The sequence below is a fragment of the Engraulis encrasicolus genome, chromosome 18 (genome assembly GCF_034702125.1).
Source record: "Engraulis encrasicolus isolate BLACKSEA-1 chromosome 18, IST_EnEncr_1.0, whole genome shotgun sequence".
Taxonomy (NCBI): Eukaryota; Metazoa; Chordata; class Actinopteri; order Clupeiformes; family Engraulidae; genus Engraulis; species Engraulis encrasicolus.
The window spans coordinates 47,867,790-47,887,691 of record NC_085874.1 but is presented as its reverse complement, the minus strand read 5'-3'; the positions used below and the strand labels follow the sequence as shown (position 1 = coordinate 47,887,691).

The 19,902-nt window shown below is 45.3% G+C and overlaps 1 protein-coding gene across 3 annotated transcripts in view; it reads right to left on the bottom strand.

The window, feature by feature from the left end:
* Positions 1 to 19,902, bottom strand: part of lpgat1 (lysophosphatidylglycerol acyltransferase 1) — a 105,557-nt gene that overhangs the window by 54,371 nt on the left and 31,284 nt on the right. For all 3 annotated transcript variants that reach the window (XM_063223767.1, XM_063223765.1, XM_063223766.1), the window contains exons 3-5: positions 17,287 to 17,405; positions 9,024 to 9,119; positions 3,044 to 3,341 (exon numbers count right to left, since the gene is read on the bottom strand). In XM_063223767.1, the coding sequence (XP_063079837.1) occupies positions 3,044 to 3,341; positions 9,024 to 9,119; positions 17,287 to 17,405 (513 nt within the window). The remainder of the gene's footprint in view (positions 1 to 3,043; positions 3,342 to 9,023; positions 9,120 to 17,286; positions 17,406 to 19,902) is intronic.

Genomic DNA, 19,902 nt, shown 5'->3' with positions numbered 1-19,902 from the left:
GTGACGCTGCAGTTTTTTATATGAGCTATTGTAATGGGGGCGACTTTTGTTTACATTTCAAAAAAGCATTTTTATTTATTCCCAAAAACATCCAAAAGGTTGTGCAACATCAGCAGACAGCTAGCAAACAGCGATACCTTTTGGGAAAATATTTGGAGTAGGCCTATGTTTATTTTTAAAAAAATGTATACAAAAGTTGCCCCCATTAGAATAGCTCATATCTCGGAAAGGGCTGAGCCAAAAACTGCGGCGTCACCGGCTACTAGGGGTGCAACGGATCAGAAATCTCACGGTTCGGATCGTTCCTCGGATCAGAGCCCACGGATCGGATCATTTTTCGGATCAGCAAAAAAAAAAAAAAATCATTATTATTTTATTTTTTTAATTGATAACACAAATAAACATAAGCTGTGTCTTTGTTAGGGGTGGGCATAGATAATTTTTTGAATGTAGATTAATATCATTGCAATTATGAAATTAATCTAGATTAATCTATATCAAAATGTCTAATTGAGAATATGCACACTACCAAAATAATGGCTTAAAGTCTTGTGACCTACTGACAGATGGCGCATAGACCAGAACTCATGTCCTTAATTGTATCAATCATTTATTGAAACACAATTGCCTCAGCGGTTCAGCATTTCTGAGAGAGAGAGAGAGAGAGAGAGAGAGAGAGAGAGAGAGAGAATCGGCATTGACTGTTAAAAAGGGCAGCGGCTGCTTTAAGAAGGCGGAGACTCTGCAGGGACATCAGAGCGCACAGAAAGTCTAACCAGATGATTTAACCTGCTCGCTGTCCTGAGAATGTCAGGAGTCACAACACAAAATGAATTCAGTTTGCCAAAGTTTTATATCACACGCGACAATCGCGGTACGTTACATGAGCATATCTCACTGCGTCGCAAATGCGCTGAACTCAACCGATCGCAACACAAACTTAGCGAGAGTAGTTCTAGACATTGACAGTTCGAGTTTGACAGTCAGTCTTCAAAATGCATGTACAGTAGGCTATCGCACGGAATGTTTAGCAACTATGGCACAGGCAAGATTTCGGGAACAGTTTGTGTTGTTGTTTGTGTTCCATGCAGTGCGTGAGGTAGACGTCCCAAACGACTAGATTGAACATGCGCACAATTTCATAAATCAATCCGCGGACCATGTGTGTGCCGAACCGAAATGATTGGTCCGAACGGACCACGGATCAATGATGATCCGTTGCGCCACTACCGGCTACTGACAAGTCAAGGGTAGCGTGAGCAATGCAACAGCACATTGAAATTGGCAGGAGTGCTCCTTTAAAGCCTTTTTCCTCAGTTTACCCGTAATCTGAGCTACTGCGTTCTGAAATAGTAGAGCAGTATACACCCATGATGTCATCATAGCCTGGCTGGCTGGTCAGGCTAGAGCTCCAGCTGATATCAGAACGGGAGAATGGCACTTCCTTCCTGTTCCGCCCCAAAACAGGAAGTGGAGCAGAAGGACAGGGCAGAGCTGGGAGCAACATAGAGGAGAGCCATAATCAACACAAGATACCAGGCAGGAGGTAGCTGATGAACAGAGAGAGAGAGAGAGAGAGAGAGAGAGAGAGAGAGAGAGAGAGAGAGAGAGAGAGAGAGAGAGAGAGAGAGAGAGAGAGAGAGAGAGAGAGAGAGAGAGAGAGAGAGTGTGTGCAAGAGAGATGTCAGTGTGTGAGTGACTCTGGGCAAAGGCATCCAGTAGAGCGGAAGGGCTGTCGGAGGTTCAGTGAGGGGACAGGCAGAAGTGTGTGTGTGTGTGTGTTTCACATGTCTGAATATTTAAACTGCTGCTTGAATATGGAGAACTAAGTGTGTGTGACTGAGGCCACAGACAGCAATTCCACTAACGCTAATGCAAGAACTCACACATACGTGCACCCATGCCTACGTGTGTGTGTGGGAGAGGTTCTGTGTGTGTGTATGTGTGTGCGCGCGTGCCTGTGTATGTGTGTGTGCACATGCGACTGACTGAGTTAACAGCCCACAGATTTACTGCTAACAGTAATGGGAGATCACATATGCACATCCATGCCTCTGTGTGTGTGTGTGTGTGTGTGTATGTGTGTGTGTGTGTGTGTGTGGCAGAGAGAAAGATAGAGAGTGTGTGTGCGCATGTGTGTACTGTATCTCTGTACCTGTCTGCGTTGCTGTAGTAACAGTGGTAAGCCCATCCCCCTCTCCCAAAGTGCAGTCAGAGAATCGTATATGAGAACGAGATAAAGCAGGCGGGTTCTTTTCCGGTATCCACTTTAATTCGGGTGAACGCCCCTTTAGGAGACCTTCGGAGTCTTGAGGTAGAGAATACATGGAGTGCCCTTAGCGCTGTAGATGGCGGTAGCGCACGTATTGTGCAAACACCACGAAAAGAGAAGAAGAAGGAGGGACAACGCCCCCTTAGGAGACCAAATTGTGAGCACGCGCTTTTTCATTGAGTGGGCGTGTTTCGATTCCTCTTTACATATATCCAATCTCTTTGGTGCCTTTGATTCTCCTGCTGAATGCCCAGCGTCTTGAGCATGACCTGCACACGTGTGTGCCTGCGTGTGTGTGTGTGTGTGTGTGTGTGTGTGTGTGTGTGTGTGTGTGTGTGTGTGTGTGTGTGTGCCTGTGTGTGTGTGTGCTTGCGTAAGCGTTTTAATATCTGTCTGCGTTGCTGCGGTAACATTGGTGGGCCCATCACCTTCTCCCAGGGGTCCATTATCCTGCTGTATCCCTAAGGCCTTGAGTAAGACCTGTGTGCTCCAGTGTGTGTGTGTGTGTGTGTGTGTGTGTGTGTGTGTGTGTGTGTGTGTGTGTGTGTGTGTGTGTGTGTGTGTGTGTGTGTGTGTGTGTGTGTGTGTGTGTGTGTGCATAAGCGTGTTCCTACCTGTCTGTGTTGCTGCGGTTACATTGGTGGGCCTAAGGTCTTGAGTATGACCTGTGCGCTCCAGTGTGTGTGTGTGTACGTGTGTGTGTGTATATATCTCTGTACCTGCGTGCGTGCGTGTGTGTGTGTGTACGTGTGGGTGCGTGTATCTCTGTACCTGTCTGCGTTGCTGCGGTGATGTTGGCGGGCCCGTCGCCGGCGGCTCCCAGCGTGCCGTTCTCCTGCTGGACGCCCAGCGTCTTGAGGATGACCTGCGTGGCGCCGAGCCGCGGCAGCGTGACGTGCTCCAGGTGCGGCAGCTCGTTCTTCTTGGCGAAGGCCTGGCTGGTCTCGCGCCGCTTGCGCAGGAAGCCGCCCTCGGGGAAGAGCACGATCCACTTCCTCTCGCGGCTGTGGTAGAACTGGTCCAGGTGCCGCTTCAGGTACACCAGCTGCTTGTCCCGGTGCGCCTTGCCCTGTTGGACGGACACGCACGCACGCACGCACACGCACACACAGACACGCACACATTAACACTTAGCAATTTATGTATTTTATATATTCATCATGTATTTATTGATTTTGCATTGCTTTTCCCTGTGCGCCTTTGCCCTGTTGGGGTAGGTGGGTAGGAGACACACACATCCACATTAACAATTGATGTATTTTATATATTCATATACTTTATATATTTACTGATTTTGTATTGCTTGTCCCTGTACGCTTACTGCTTGTATTGCTTGGCCCTGTTGGGGTGGGTGGAAGGGAAACACACAAACATAAACAATGAGCAATTTATGTATTTTACATATTTATTGATGTTGTATTAGATTTTATTTTGCAGCTGTGGTAGAGCTGGTCTAGGTGCTGCTTTGGCTAGCAGTGCCTTGCCCTGTTCAGATGAAGATGGACATACGCACGCGCCCATTTAAAGGGGCATGCCACTATTTTGGGGCTTGATACAGTTAAAATCGTTGGCTGGGGTTTTTAAAGGTGGTAAAGTGTCTTATTTTTCATGTTAAGCGTGGTCTTGCTTTAAGACAAGCTAAAAGAGGGAGTATGTAGCTAAGCTAGTGAAAGTCAATGGATCACTGTAGCATGTAGCATGCTACACGGATCCGTTGACTTTCACTAGCTTAGCGACATGCACCGGCTTACGGCTTACATGAAAAATAAGACACTTTACCACCTTTATAAACCCTGGGCCACATACTAAAGAGTTATCACTCATTGAGCAGCATATTTAGAGAACCGGCTTACTAGAGGTGCACCGAAATGAAAATGTATGGCCGAAACCGAAACCAAATAATAAGTAATCACTTGGCTGAATACCGAAACCGAATATTAAAATTCAGTTAAAAGTCATCAAAGGTAAGGGTTTTCACTATTTTAAAATATTGCATAAGTCTATGGCTTACAATACACGTTTAGACATGTTTTTGAAAGAAAATAAACGTGTATTAGAAGTCTTTAAATATTAGAGTAGAACTGAAATTAGTTTAATTAATGCCCATTTTCCATTAATTTTCTATTCGGCCTCCGATTCGGCCACTCAATTGTCTTTCGGCTGAAAACCGAAAGTGTCTTTTTTTGCATTTTCGGCCGAATATTTTCTGCGGCCGAATTTTCGGTGCACCTCTACTGCTTGCTCTGTTTGATGGGGTGGGGGTGGACACACATCGACACATGCGGATAACATTTCCACTCCATTAACTGGACACCGTTTGATATAAAGTGGACTAAACTTAAGAGTTATCACTCGTACAACTGCTTGACCGGGGCACCTTGCCCTGTTATGGGGTGGGATCAGAGCCGACGCAGAGTTGACGCAGTCTTTGATCTTTGGTCACGGGGTGTCACGTGGGTTTCCGCTAGCCTCGTTGGGTCCTGCTAACCCCATCCCTGCCATAGGTTTGTGTTAGCATGGCTAGGTTCCGTGTACCAGTTCTACAAATTAGACCGTGCTGCTTTTGTTCTCAACACAAGTTGTCATTGTAGGTAAAGTAATTACACAGTCCCTTGAAATTGTGTGCTTTGAAATGCGCAAAAAAAGGGTTGTTATATCAATTCTTCTCAGAGTCCCCGATGATAGTCTATGGAAACGGACGCTACATACGGACCTAATTGAAGGCTATGCAAAACTGAATGGGGACGTGAGGTTAGCCATCTTTGACCATATATGGTCAGTTTCGATGCCAGTTTTGTTGGCGGAGGTTCCCGCGAGATCCTATGGCTACGCTTCTGGGTGAGGTGGGTGGTGGATACGCACGCATGCCACAGGAAGTTTCTCTCATTGCTTTACATTACACTGCTACTTACATTACAACAGCCGCTTTACATCCCACTTAGAAAAAAGAACACATGCTGCATGCATACACAATCACAATACACAGGAAGTGAGAACACAGTGGGAGGGGGAGGGACAGGAAGTGGAGGAGGAGGAGGAGGAGGAGGAGGAGGAAATAGCTTCACATCTCAGTATTCTGAAAGGGATGCACAGATTAAAAAAGAAAAAGAGAAGAGAAGACAAGAAGAAAAGAGAAAGAAAAAAAAGAAAAGAAAGAGCACTGTATTTATAGCAGAACATCCAGGTCAACTTCCATCCCACACAGTTGCCTGTAGTGCTGGCTTCTCTCTCTCTCACTGTGTGTGTGTGTGTGTGTGTGTGTGTGTGTGTGTGTGTGTGTGTGTGTGTGTGTGTGTGTGTGTGTGTGTGTGCGTGCTCTCTGCTCCAGTCCCTTTTCTTGATTTGTAGCTCAGAGATGGTCCACAAACACAGCGTGCCACTGGAAAAGGGTAGCTGAACCTAGCTCTCGGTGTGTGTGTGTGTGTGTGTGTGTGTGTATGTGCGTGTGTTTGCGCGCACTTGTGTGAATATGAGGGAAGTGTGTGTGTGCGTACAATAATACAAATCCATTCTTATCTTTTCCATATGAAAATGAGGATGAGACAGCTGGGTTAAACTGTCAAAGTGGCGTGTGTGTGTGTGTGTGTGTGTGTGGTGGAGGGTATGAGTGTGTGTGTGTGTGTGTGGTGTTGAGGAGTATGCTTAATTAAGCATAGCTCACGTTGCACAGCTTTTTCAAACAATACCCTGTTGTCAATATAAAACTGTTGACTTGGACTGGACTGGCACATTAGCAGCATGCAAGCTTCAACTGTTCAGCTGACATAAACGTTGGCTTGACCACACCGAGATGGAGGTTAGCTAGAAGCTCTAAAAAGGTTTAAAACAATCTTCCCCATTGTTTAAGTAAGTGTTTCCACCCTATTAGGTCTTCATCTACCGTCAATCCGGAAAGTATTCACAGCGCTTCACTTTTTTCACATTTTATTATCTTACAGCCTTATTCCAAATGCTACAAATGAATCTCTGTTGTCAATATCCTACACAAATTATTCCATTATGACCATGTGAAAAACAAGTTGTCTTGACAGTTGTGAAAATTTATAAAAATAAAAAACAAAGAAATCATTTTTACAAAAGTATTCACAGCCTTTGCTTAGTACTTTGTAATACCACCTTTGGCAGCAACTACATTCAATTTTTCATTTCGAAATGAAAAGGGATTAAAAGGGAGGTCATCGGTGTGTGTCTCAACCTTTCAGTACATTGAAATTGTACATTTTGAGTCTGCACCTGGCTAAAATAGATGGGTGTGAGTTTTGAATGAAATCCTATGGAGAGTATCATGATCTGCTTCTGTAGTCACAGTGCATGTTGCTATGCATGCTTCTTTAGGTGTAATTCAGATTTCCAATATTGACGGCATCCATACATCGTCAAACCATGTCAGTCCCACAACCATGCTTGACTAGCCAGATGATGCACTTTTTGTGTAAAACTCACTTGTTTACCACCACACATGCCTGATGCCATCTAAAGCAAGCCAAAGGTGGTTCTACAAAGTATTAAGCAAACGCTGTGAGAATACTTTTGTAAAAATTATTTCTTTGTTTTTTTATTTTTATAAATTCTCAAAACTGTCAGGACAACTTGTTTTTCACATGGTCATAATGGAATAATTTGTGTAGGATATTGACAACAGAGATTCATTTGTAGCATTTGGAATAAGGCTGTAAGATAATAAAATGTGAAAAAAGTGAAGCACTGTGAATACTTTCCGGATTGACTGTACAGTGGAACCTTTCCTATGACTTATGACTTCCTAGGGACCAGCCAAAGCTGTCAGCAGACTTGGATGATAATGGTGCAGCAGCATGCTAGTCATCCACTCCCCCTCCCACCCAAATATTTTCCAGGAGTCAGACCTCACCTGATGCAACCTTAAATCCCAAGACCAACTCCCTAACAGCAGCAGATGCAGTGCTGCAGTGCACACCCCAAGTGTGAGTGTAGGGCTGACTATGGTTCTTCGACATCTCACGCATATTGTGACAGAAATCTTGTTGCAAACGATTTTTGCATTTTTTTTTGTTCTGCAGTGCATGCAATGTCTTGTGCCGCTAACCATAATATATGGAACAACGCGAGTGTTGTTCACGGTCAAACAGACGACGGCACACAAACGGGGTCAGTTATCCCTGGCCCAGGGAGAGAAGGGTCAAAATGGGGTTGTCATTATGTATTGGGTGGGTGGGGGGGGGCCCTTTCACACGACTTTGTCCTTGGCCTGGCTTAAGTGGTGGGTGTCTCTGTCTGCAACCTTTAAAGGTACACTGTGTAGGATTGCGGCCAGAGTAAGCATCTGCAAATCAGGGCTTGACACTGGCACCTGCCAACCGGCCAAATGCTGGTAAAACTTGGCTGTGGCTAGTAATACTTTCAGTGTCACTAGCCAATTTGGCTGGCAGCTTATTCCTTTGTATGACATATTCATAGTAGCCTATATTCTGTTGTTTGCCCCTTGTGCATCAATTGTTTGTATTTAAGTTCAAGAAAAAGCACAGTAACTCAGTTTCTATTTGCTTGATAAACTTCCATGTAGAAAGCTACACTCATCTTGCTTTCGCATCTCATCTTCTGAGGTTCGACGAGCACAAACATAATAAAAAAAAAGAAAAAAAGAAACAACATAAAATCTGTGGCTAGTGGAATACCTGAATGGCTAGTGACTCGGGAAAACCACTAGCCACAGTGGCCGGTGGAGAATAAAAGTTAATGTCAAGCCCTGCTGCAAATGCTGCTCATTGAAACTATGCTGCCTATTGCCTATTTGAGCTTTTCATGAATATCAAAGTAAGTAAGTAATGCTAAGTAATAAACTAATATTTACTAGTATGACAAAAGCACAGTGAGTTTCGCAGCAAAAAAATTATATATCTGGACATTCAAAATGGTGGACATGGAGAAGATCCCCCTTTTCATGTATGAAAAGTGCAGATTTCCTAGTAATTATGCATACATAGAATTTGATGGTGGTGTATTTGAGAAAAAGGTCAAATTTGTGAATGGGCAGCATGAATTCTGGAAATAAACTACTAAAAATACTACACAGTGCACCTTTAACATTGCAATGCCAACACCCTGATCCGCACACAGCCGCAGCAGTAGGAGTTCATTCTGGAAACTGCAAACATGGCTACCTGACACCGACAGCCAATATTGGACAGAGCCAATGAAGCGCACCTAGTGATTGGCTGGCAGAGTGTGGGGCGGGCGTTTACTCCATCCAATGCAAACTGGTCAAACGCCAGCCAGCACTCTCTCCCACCACTCTGCCCCTGCCAAGCAAGCGTTGTCCTGGCAACCAACGAACGAATACGCACCTAGTCAGTCAGTCAGTCAGTCTGTCATTGAGTCCCGTGCTGATGTAGGAGATTCTGTCTTACTGCTGTCAAGGGGATAGGCTTTTTTGCAGCCACTCCCTTTCTCACAGCTAAAACAGCGGTAATGTGCAATAGGACTGTATCCGTTTTTTAAAAAAAAATAGATCATTCCTCACTTATAATTTATATTGCTGGTACTATTGTTGTCATGGTGTAATTATTTGAATATAGCATTTGTCTTCATAGCACTTGCCATGCCTGTTTGGTTCAAGGAGACTAGTCCTGTGTGTGTGTGTGTGTGTGTGTGTGTGTGTGTGTGTGTGTGTGTGTGTGTGTGTGGTGACCTGTCTAATGAAGAAGTCTCCATACATCAAAGACACCAGACCTACGTGTGTGTGTGTGTGTGTGTGAGTGTGTGTGTGTTTTACCTGTCTAATGAAGAAGTCTCCGTGGATCAAAGAGACCAGACCAAAATTTGTGTATTTGAAGACGTGGTCCATCAGCCACATCATCTTCCTCACCACCTGCAGAGGAACACACACACACACACACACACACACACACACACACACACACACACACACACACACACACACACACACACACACACACACACACACACACACACACACACACACACACACACACACACACACACACACACACACACACACACACACACACACACGGTCAGTGTTATTCATCAGCTCTTATCTCTTAGACCATCAGTGACGCCACACACACAGACACGCACACACAGGTGCACACACACAGGTGCACACACACAGGTACACACACGCACACACACACACACACACACACACACACACACACACACACACACACACACACACACACGGTCAGTGTTATTCATCAGCTCTTATCTCTTAGACCATCAGTGACGCCACACACACAGACACGCACACACAGACACGCACACACAGGTGCACACACACACACACACACACACACACACTAGTTTGCATGCACCTGTTCTGCATGGCGCGGCGGGGCACAGAGTACACAAACTAAAAAGATAAAACGTCACTATCTCTACGGCCGCACCGGCTGGGCTGTGACTCTACTCTGCTGGTGTAACAAGGGCATCGGGTAAATACATATGCTAGCTCTGGTGGTATAAGGGCATTAAAGGTGTAGGATGGTGGCCAGAGTAGGTATTGCAACTATTATTCTCATTGAAACTGTGCTCATTGAAACTGTTCATGGGTATTTACTAAATAATGTAATGTATTGGCCCGAATATAAGATGTGGTTTTTGTTATTGTTTGTTATTGTTTTTGTTACTGTATGTATGTGCGTGTGTGTGTGTGTGTGTGCGTGTGTGTGTGTGCGTGTGTGGGGGGGGGGGGTGGTGGCAGAGGAGAGGAGCTAGGGTGGTTCAGAGAAGGAGAGCAGGGTTGCTTGTAGCTGTAGTCTGCCATGAGGCAAGACAAGGACAGGATGAGATGATGCTGTGGAGTGGAGTGGAGCGCAGTGGGGCATGAAGAGCTCTGAGGAGGAGGCCATGGTTGCTATGGGGTAGAGAGAGCCGAGTGGGAGGGTATTATTATGGTCTGGCGTTGGGCAGAGGGAGCCAGGAGCCTCGGCTAGCTGCCCATGGCATGCCCAGCTCAGCCGGACACAGCACCTCGTCCCTTGGCACACACGCTAGCGGACACACTGCTGCTGAGGACAAGTAGCCACGCTAGCGGACACACTGCTGCTGAGGACAAGTAGCCTAGACTAGAGACTAGAGTCTCTAGTCAGAGTCTCTAGTCAGACTAGAGTCAGTACCAACCCAACAATGCCCTCCATCTCTCTCGATAGCACATAGGTGTGCAAACACACAGACATAAACGCAAAAGCAAACACGCATGCGCACGCACACACACACACAGAAATGCGCGTGCGCGCGCGCATACACACACACACAAATGGAAACGCATGCACATATAAACACAGACACGCTCATACACACACAGTTTTGAGATACACACAGACCCCCCGTCATGACATGATCCATGGCCCAGGGCTTGTGGTGCACCAGACAGACAGACAGACAGGCAGACGGGCAGGGAACCTCACCCAGCCCCATCCCCCATCCCCAACAAGCCCAGTCCTTGCTGGGGGGTGAGCGTGGCCAGCCTGTCTCTTTTGGGAGCCCAGGATGGGCAGTAGGGGTGGGTATTGGCAAAGGGTTCACAATTCAATGTGCATCACGATACACATGCCACGATGCGATTCTATCACGATGCATTGCGATTCATGTACTACTGTGATGCATTGCGATATTTACTTCAGTAAATGTGTAAAATACAGCTTATTTGTCAGTTGCTGTGTAGCTTTCTTAAGTCAGTTCATTCTATTTAAGCATTCTATCATCTGGGAGAGAGCTTACATCACAACAGAAATATTACCTATTCTCTACTGAACAAAATAACCCGTGGCAAATCGAATTTTATTGTTATCAAATAATCAATTGTCATGAATCCATGCAGTATATTGAGAAAATAAGTATCACGATACCTTGTCATGAATCGATGCATTGTATCGTGAGAGTAAGTATCGCGATGCATCGATGCGACGATTATTTTGCACACCCCTAGTGGGCAGAGTAGCTCTTCTACATAATAAACTCTGGCCTTAGTACATTGGGTTTAAGTGTTGCTTTCTCATTTGCTAGGTTTCCCTTGTTTGCTGTGAAAAACTGAATGAAAAGTCCGCGACACCAAGCTCCCGTTGCTCTTTTTTTTTTAAAAAGAGCAACGGGAGCTTGGTGTCATGGACTTTTCTTTCAGTTTTTCATGGTATTTGTGCTGGTCCTGCACCCAATCTTTGTCTTTTTGACTTTCCCTTGTTTGCTGTTTGCCATTTTTGCGTACTTGAGTGGTAAAGGCTTGCGACACGACAAGCAACACCAAGCTGAGAGCATGATCAGCTGTGCAAGTCAGGTGGTTGTTGCGGGTCAGTGGGAACATGATATATTCAGGGGTGATAGTGAAAAAAATATCCTGAGCCTGAACTTTTTTTCCTGCTCTAACGACGACGACAAGATACTGCATAGTGACGTAACGTAGGCCTATTTTGACACATTATTCACAGTTATATATAACAGTTAATAGCCTGTGTATGACCATTATTCAAGCCTGATAGTAGAAGAAAACCCTGAACCTGTAACACTTTCTGAGATAAAAATAACCTAATGGCTAATTATTATCAATGTTTTTTTTTTGCAAACTCTGTCAAGCCTGAAATCAGGCATGGAGCCTGAATACTATCAGCCCTGTATATTTTTCGACTGCTATATCAGAAATCGTTGTTTCTCATGGATTAAAAAGGACATGGTTTATAAATCTAGATACCCAAATTACTGTATTGGACTAGGGCGTGCTAGTCAAGCATAGCTGATTCCAAAATGTACAGCAAACACTCTCTCCCGAGTTAGCTATAGGCAGCTAATTTGTGTCCCTTCCTTCACATTCTTGGCAGCTCAACACGGTTACATCAAACAGCATTGCCAGAGATTCTTTAAGTATAGAGATATACCAATGTAATAGGTTGCTATGGCACCTAACATGACCAGGTTCTGGTCTGCCTAAAGGGGCGTGTCATAATACTCCTAGCATTGAATAGAACAGTCCTTAGGTCTGCCTAGGTCTGCCTAAAGGGGGATCCCCCCCTCCCCCCCACTCCCCCTTGCAATAATAGAACCCGGAAACAATGGGCCAATGGAACCTCTCTCTCTCTACTCTCTCTGGCGTTGCTGAACATCATGAATTGTACAGTGGAGAGGAGCACACATCAGTGTTTCCCACAGAAATTTTGGAAACTATGGGGGCAGCCGGGAATTTTTTTTTGGGGGGGGGGGGGGGGGGGGGGGGTTCACGCGGACCTTGGGGGGGGTTTAAATGCAGCACAGTGAATCATTTCTGTTTACAACAGTTTCATTCATCCCTCATGCAGGGGTCTATGTAATGAAAAAATAACAAAACAAAATAGGAGCAGAGATAAGAATTTAAGAGTAGGCTACTGTGAAATTGTTAACGCATAGACAAAAAGGGTCTAAGAGGGTAGGCTATGCCTTTTCCCCACACACACATAGGCGTACACATTCTACATGAGGGGTGCTGGCCAGTTTTTCAAAATTCCTCCCATTAAAATGGCTGCACAACATATTGCACATTTATGTCTATATTCACATTAATTTCTATATACAGCCCGATGTCTCCTCTGCCTTGTCAATGAAGGCATGTAACCTAACGCATTACAGCTGTAAAGCAAAGCCTGGGGAGTGCTAGTGAACTCATCCCAACTGTCCCTTCTCTAAATGTTTTTTTATTGCTCCCAAACCCAAGTTAACTACAACAACTTGACTAGGCTTTTGATCCCTCTGTCTTTCAAGCACTTGTAGTTTTCTGTAGCCTATAGGATGTATTTACTCCTGGAGGAAAATGCGAAGGAAATCGTAATTCAAATCGTTTTTAACAAAAACGGACATCGTAAAAAAAAAAAAGTAATTAAAAAAAAAAAAAAATGTATTGCTCCCAAACCCAAGTTAACTACAACAACTTGACTAGGCTTTTGATCCCTCTGTCTAAAGTTTCAAGCACTTGTAGTTTTCTGTATAGGATGTATTTACTCCAGGAGGAAAATGCGAAGGAAATCGTAATTCAAATCGTTTTTAACAAAAACGGACATCGTAAAAAAAAAAAAAAAAAGTAAAAAAAAAAAAAAAAAAAATTTTTTTTTTTTTTTTTTTTTTACATTTTCGGAAACTATGGCGGCCAAATTTAAACTATGGCGGGCCGCCATAGTTTCCTCAATGTATGGGAAACACTGCACATGCATGGGGGATGGATGTGTTGAGAGTTGCCAATGCACCACCCCCACATACAGTAAGTCATGTACAGTATAGCTCATTTGTAGGAGGAACCACGTCCAACTATGCATTGATTTTGTGGTAGATCCAATAAATAATTACAAGAATTGTAGTCGAGATTGTGGCTTTTATACAACAAACAAACAAACAAATAAATGAATCTGTAGTTGAGCGCACTTCCCTAAACAACGGTGCATCCTGATCTCTATCATAAACAACGCATCCTTCCTGTCCAAGGGTTAATGACGGATTATTTTTAGTAGCAGAAGGCGGGTGGTCCAACCACGGCTAATGTATTGTCCATAAATGAACATGCTTCTTAATCCAGTTAAAAAAAAACCAACAACAACAAAAGCTAGCAATCTGCAACCTCTGATTGTTGGAAATGGCATTCATTCAAAAAAATGCGTTCATGTGGTTGGCTGCTTAGCCACTTGCCCCTCCTCACAGTGAGAATGTTTGTAAACAGGAAACCTATCTATACAACAGTGGCAGCTGTTGTTGTACCAGAGACGGTGAGAATTAAAAGAATCTTTGGTTGTACCACCCTGACGTCTGCTACTACTACTACTACGACATTGAACCCCAAAATGTTTGAAAAGGAGTGATGGGAATAGGATAGGTTTGTTCAGAGCTTGTATTCTTTTTTTTACTGATCCCTTAAAAGCTTTTGTGGGGGTTGGCTGGGACAGGTTTGTTGTACTTGTACTGTTTTGTATGCTTACACACACACACACACACACACACACACACACACACACACACACACACACACACACACACACACACACACACACACACACACACACACACACACACACACACACACACTGCTCTAACCACTCTTTTCAGGACATGCACAGGGGACACACAATGACAAGTGTGTGTGTATGTGCGTATGTGTGTGTGTGTGTGTGTGTGTGTGTGTGTGTGTGTGTGTGTGTGTAACTCAATCCTTCAGAGAGTAACTGTAAGGCAGGTGGATCAAAGACCCTTTAGCCTGGACCGGAGTCTGTTGAGTGTCTAAGTGTGTACTGCTCGTGTCACTGTGTTTGCACGCATGTGTGTGTGTGTGTACGTGTGTACTGCTCGTGTCACTGTGTGTGCGCATGTGTGTGTGTGTGTGTGTGTGCATAGAATGTAATCGTGTTAAGTAAAGGCATCGATTAGCTTTTGAAGCCAAGCCAGGCTCAAGGGGACCTGGAGGAGGAGGAGGAGGAAGAGGAAGAGGAAGAGGAGGAGGAGGAGGAGGAGGAGGAGGAGGAGGAGGAGAGGGAGAGGAGGAGAGGAAGAGGAAGAGGAGGAGAGGAAGAGGAGGAGGAAGAGGAAGAAGAGGAGGAGGAGGAGGGAGAGGAAGAGGAGGAAGAGGAGGAGGAGGAGGAGGAGGAAGAAGAGGAGGAGGAAGAAGAGGAGGAGGAGAGGGAGAGGAGGAGGAGGAGGAGGAGGAAGAGGAGGAGGAGGAAGAGGAGGAGGTGGCATTTGGGCACCATCACAAGGCACCATTAGGGGGCATTTTGGGAACCCCAGGATGGGAGTGTAGGGGGCATTTGGGCACCACCACTAACATCGCCAGGGTGGGGGACAGGGGGCATTTGGGCACCACCACTACCCATCGCCAGGGTGGGTAGGGGGCATTTGGGAACCACTAACATCGCCAGGGTGGGTAGGGGGCATTTGGGAACCACCACTAACATCGTCAGGGTGGGGGACAGGGGGCATTTGGCAGGTAAGAGAGAAGTAATATTAGAGGCAAAAAAATCCAAAGTTCGTCATTAGTTGCCATAGAACCAATTGTCACCAACTACAAGAGAGCAAGAGAGCGAGAGAGCGAGAGAGAGCAAGAGCGAGAGAGCGCGCACGAGAGAGAGAGAGAGAGCGCACCCTCTGACAGACAGATAAATGTCAGCAAAGACACAATAATAATGGTGGATATGGAGATAAAATTACAATCGATGAAACTGGACCCAAAATGCTGCAGTTCAGCCTTGCTCCCTATTTATAAAACAGTGTTTCTCAAAGTGTGACATCGGATTTTGGGGTTTTTTTTCACCAAGGAAATGATCTCCTGTCTCGCCAATAAGCAATATATTTAGCCCTCAGCAACATTATATAAATTGCCATGAATTTGAATAGCATAGGAAATGAACACACACATCCCAAAAGCAGCGATCGTAAAATCAGTCTGTGCGAGAACTGCTGTTGTTTGGGGGGACCCTCTGAAGGAGGGAATGATGAGAAAAGTTTGAGAACCGCTGTTATAAAACCAAGTTGCATAGCGTAGCAGAGGAGCTTGATAGCATAAGCTGGGTGGTTCATCCAGAATTGACCATATTTGGTTGAGCGCCCTAAGCACTGTTTAGCTCTGTCCCATAGCTACGTACGTTTCTGAATGAATGTGTTCATGTGCTGCGTCATGCCATTGGCAGCCTCTGGATGAATGATGGGGAAGGTAGTGTGTGTGTGTGTGTGTGTGTGTGTGTGTGTGTGTGTGTGTGTGTGTGTGTGTGTGTGCGTGTGTGTGTGTAGGTGTGTGTGTGTACCGCACAGCACTTACTTGCGCTTGTGTGTGTGTGTGTGTGTGTGTGTGTGTGTGTGTGTGTGTGTGTGTGTGTAAGGGAGGTTCTCTTCTCCACTAATGAATGGTCTTTCTTCTGTGCGAGGAGGTTCACAGTGGTGTCAGACAAGGGAGCGAGGAGAGGAGAGGAGAGGAGAGGGAAGTAAGCTAACAGCTCCGATAGCTAGCCTTATCTTATGTAAACACATTCTTCATCACGGCCAGCTCTCATTAACTTGGAGCCCGGGCCAAGCCTTTGTGTCCAGGAGAGGGGAAAGAGCACAGCCACACACACACACACACAGGCACAGAGGCAGGCAGGCACGCACACACGCGCACGCAAGCACGCACGCACACACACACAAGGAAACTGGAAATTGATCTCAGAATACACACGACATGCATGGCAGGGCGAGGCACCCGCCCAATTTGACAGGCTTGGATATTGGCTTCCATGATAGCAGAGCTGACACCAGGAAATGAGATCGCCACGGTTACGACAGAGGGGGAGATCGCCACGGTTACAACAGAACAGAGGGGGGAAACCTGATGGTCTGCCTTAGTCCCATCTGCTACAGCGTCATGAAGAAGAGCTTTAGATTTGGACTGTAGTTACACATAGGTTACACATAGGCTACACATAACAAACAAACAAACAAACAACAAAAGCATCAAAATTGACTTTGTCATCCACTTACATCAGTGTTCCTCAAACTTTTTCAGACCAAGGACCACTTGCTCTACCCAAAAATGTTCGTCAACTGAATTGACAGTTGACGGGTGCTTATTTGACACTCCTAACTTTGATGCAGATCACTTACTTTTATTTCACATTTCAAGCCTCTTAAGTCTTATTGTGGTAAATATAGGACTTAAGCTATGTTTAGCTTTGTAATAATGTTACAAATATAGCCTACTGCTACCTTGGAAAAGTAGAAATCCCCTCGCGGACCACCTGAGCTCTGTCGCGGACCACACTTTGAGAATCACTGACTTACATTAACCCTTACTCTGTATCCTTTGTAATTGATGCTTTTCTGGACATCTAGACACACGCACACGCACACACACACACACACACACACACACACACACACGCACACGCACACAAAGAGTCCCGCATATGCATGCATAAACAAACACATACACGCTCGTGCTTGTGCACACAGACACACGCACACACACACACACACACACGCACACACACACACACACACACGCACACACACACTTTCACAAACAACCCCCCCCCACTCACCGTGCCCTTGTCTTGTAGGCACATCATGAGGGTGCATACGTCCCCGGTGGACTGGTGGTTGACGATGACCATGGCCTCCTCTTCTGAGATGGGCCTCACGTCATCCCCCCACTCTGTCACTGGACAACAGAACAGAAACAAACCAAACAAAAACAAAAAGGACAAGCGTTAGAGTCATCATCCTCATTCCCTCTACATCACACCACAACATGTCCTCACGTCATCCCCCGACTCAGTCACAGGAGAACAGAACAGAAAAGAAAAAAAGAAAAGGACAAGCGTTAGAGTTATCATTCTCATTCCCCCTTCATCACACCACAACATGTCCTCACGTCATCCCCCCCACTCCGTCACTGGAGAACAGAAACAAACGAAACAAAACAAACCAAACAAAAACAAAAAGGACAAGCGTTAGAGTTATCATTGTCATTCCCTCTTCATCACACCACAATATGTCCTCACGTCATCCCCCCACTCAGTCACAGGAGAACAGAACAGAAAAGAAAAACAAAACAAAACCTCATCACACCACAACATGTCCTCACGTCATCCCATCATTCTCATTCCCCCTTCATCACACCACAACATGTCCCTTACTCAGGAAATTCCCCCCCGACTCCATCACTGTAGAAAAGACTTAAGCCTTACGGAGTTGTCCCCAAGAGTCAGCTGCATTATTATTCACTTTTACGTTTTATTCTTCACTCTACCACAGCAGTGAGGATGGGATATCGGTATCGGTGTATCGGTATCGGGTTCAGACATCAACATAATTCAGAGATTGGACCGGATCGGAATTTTCCCAAAGTATCGGAACTTTCCTGATACTGACATTGAGCCATTTCCAATGTTAATTTGAAATCATAACACTTGCATATTAGTTTTCAGGATGGGATTGTTACTTTTTTACTTGTGACTTTTTACTTATTAATTGGTGTCCGGTTCTTCTAACTTCCTTCTCTGACCAAACAGCCTACTTGGGCCTACCTCAAGTTGAAACCCATGCATATATGTGGTTTTGGTATAGGATCGGAGTAGTATCGGTATCGGCAGATATCCAAATTTAGATATATCGGGATCGGATTGGAGGAGAAAAAATGTGTATCGGTGCATCCCTAGTAGATGAGCCTCAATCATGTAATCATCATCATCCCACTCTGTTAGTGTGGGGAAGAAAAAGAAAACACAGAGAAGAGACGAGCGTTGGAGTCGTTAGAGTGGTCTTTCCTCGTTTCCTCTAACACACTACATGTAATCATCCAACCAGTCAGTCACAGAGGAGAAGAAAAACAGAGGCAAGCGTTACGGTAGTCATTCTTTTTCACCACGATCACACCACATGACCCTGCCTTGAATCACCTCACTCTGGTCACTGAGTGAGGAGCAGAAAAAACAACTGTTCAAGTCGTTTTTTTCCTAGTCACTTGTATCACACAAATATAGTTTACCCTCACAGTCATGTAAACATCCCAACACTACGTGACTGAGTAAAAGACCATCATATTATCCACCCACCTCTACGTTACTGTGGAGCGGAAAAACACAATACAGGGACAAGTCATAGCTAGCGTCAGACTTGTAGCCCAAAGGTTGCCGGTTCGACTCCCGACTCGCCAGGTTGGTGGGGGGAGTTATTAACCAGTGCTCTCCCCCATCCTCCTCCATGACTGAGGTACCCTGAGCATGGTCCTGCTGCACTGCTCCCTTTCAGGCGCCATTGGGGGCTGCCCCCTGGCACGGGCGAGGCACAAATGCAATTTCGTTGTGTGCAGTGTGCAGTGTTCACTTGCTGTTAAGTGCTGTGTCACAATGACAATGGGAGTTTCTCAGATGGGCTTTCACAAGTGTTGAGAGTAGAGCATGACACAGGAGTGGATTTTCACTCCCGTCCCATCCCGGTCACAGAAAAAAAATCCCATCCCGTCACATCCTGGACTGGAGTAAAAGAATCAAATCCCATCTCGTCCACTCCTGAAAAGAATGTCTCCCAATCCTGCACACTCCCATTCAAAATCAACACCAATCCCGTTTCGTAAAAAATCCGAGCCTTTTTTTGTTTGTTTTTTAAAGAAAAAATAAGCGGCATTCCCGCTCACGTTAATTTTATTCCCGCTACTGCCCGCTCCCATTCAACTTTATTCCCGCTCCCGTTCATGTTTAAAATTTTGACTCCCATCCCGCGGGAATCCCGCAGGACCCACGGGACCCACCGGAATTCCTGAAAAATGTCATCCTCTAGTTAAGAGTTGCTAGAGTTGTCTTTCCTAGTCACACTATAGTAGACGGCCCTGACTCACATCATCATCCCATCAGTCAGTCACTGTGGAGGACAAAAAAAAACAGAACACAACAAAGGACAACAAGCATAATTTAAAATTTTGTCTCCGGTCCCATTCATGTGCATACCCTAAATGGTAAATGGACTGCATTTATATAGCGCCTTTATATAGCGCCTTTCCACTCCTTCGAGCACTCAAAGGGCTTTACATTGTATGCCTCACATTCACCCATTCACACTCCGGTGGCAGTGGCTACCACGCAGGGTACCACCCTGCCACCAGGAGCAACTTGGGGTTAAGTATCTTGCTCAAGGACACATCGACGGGGTCAAGCAGA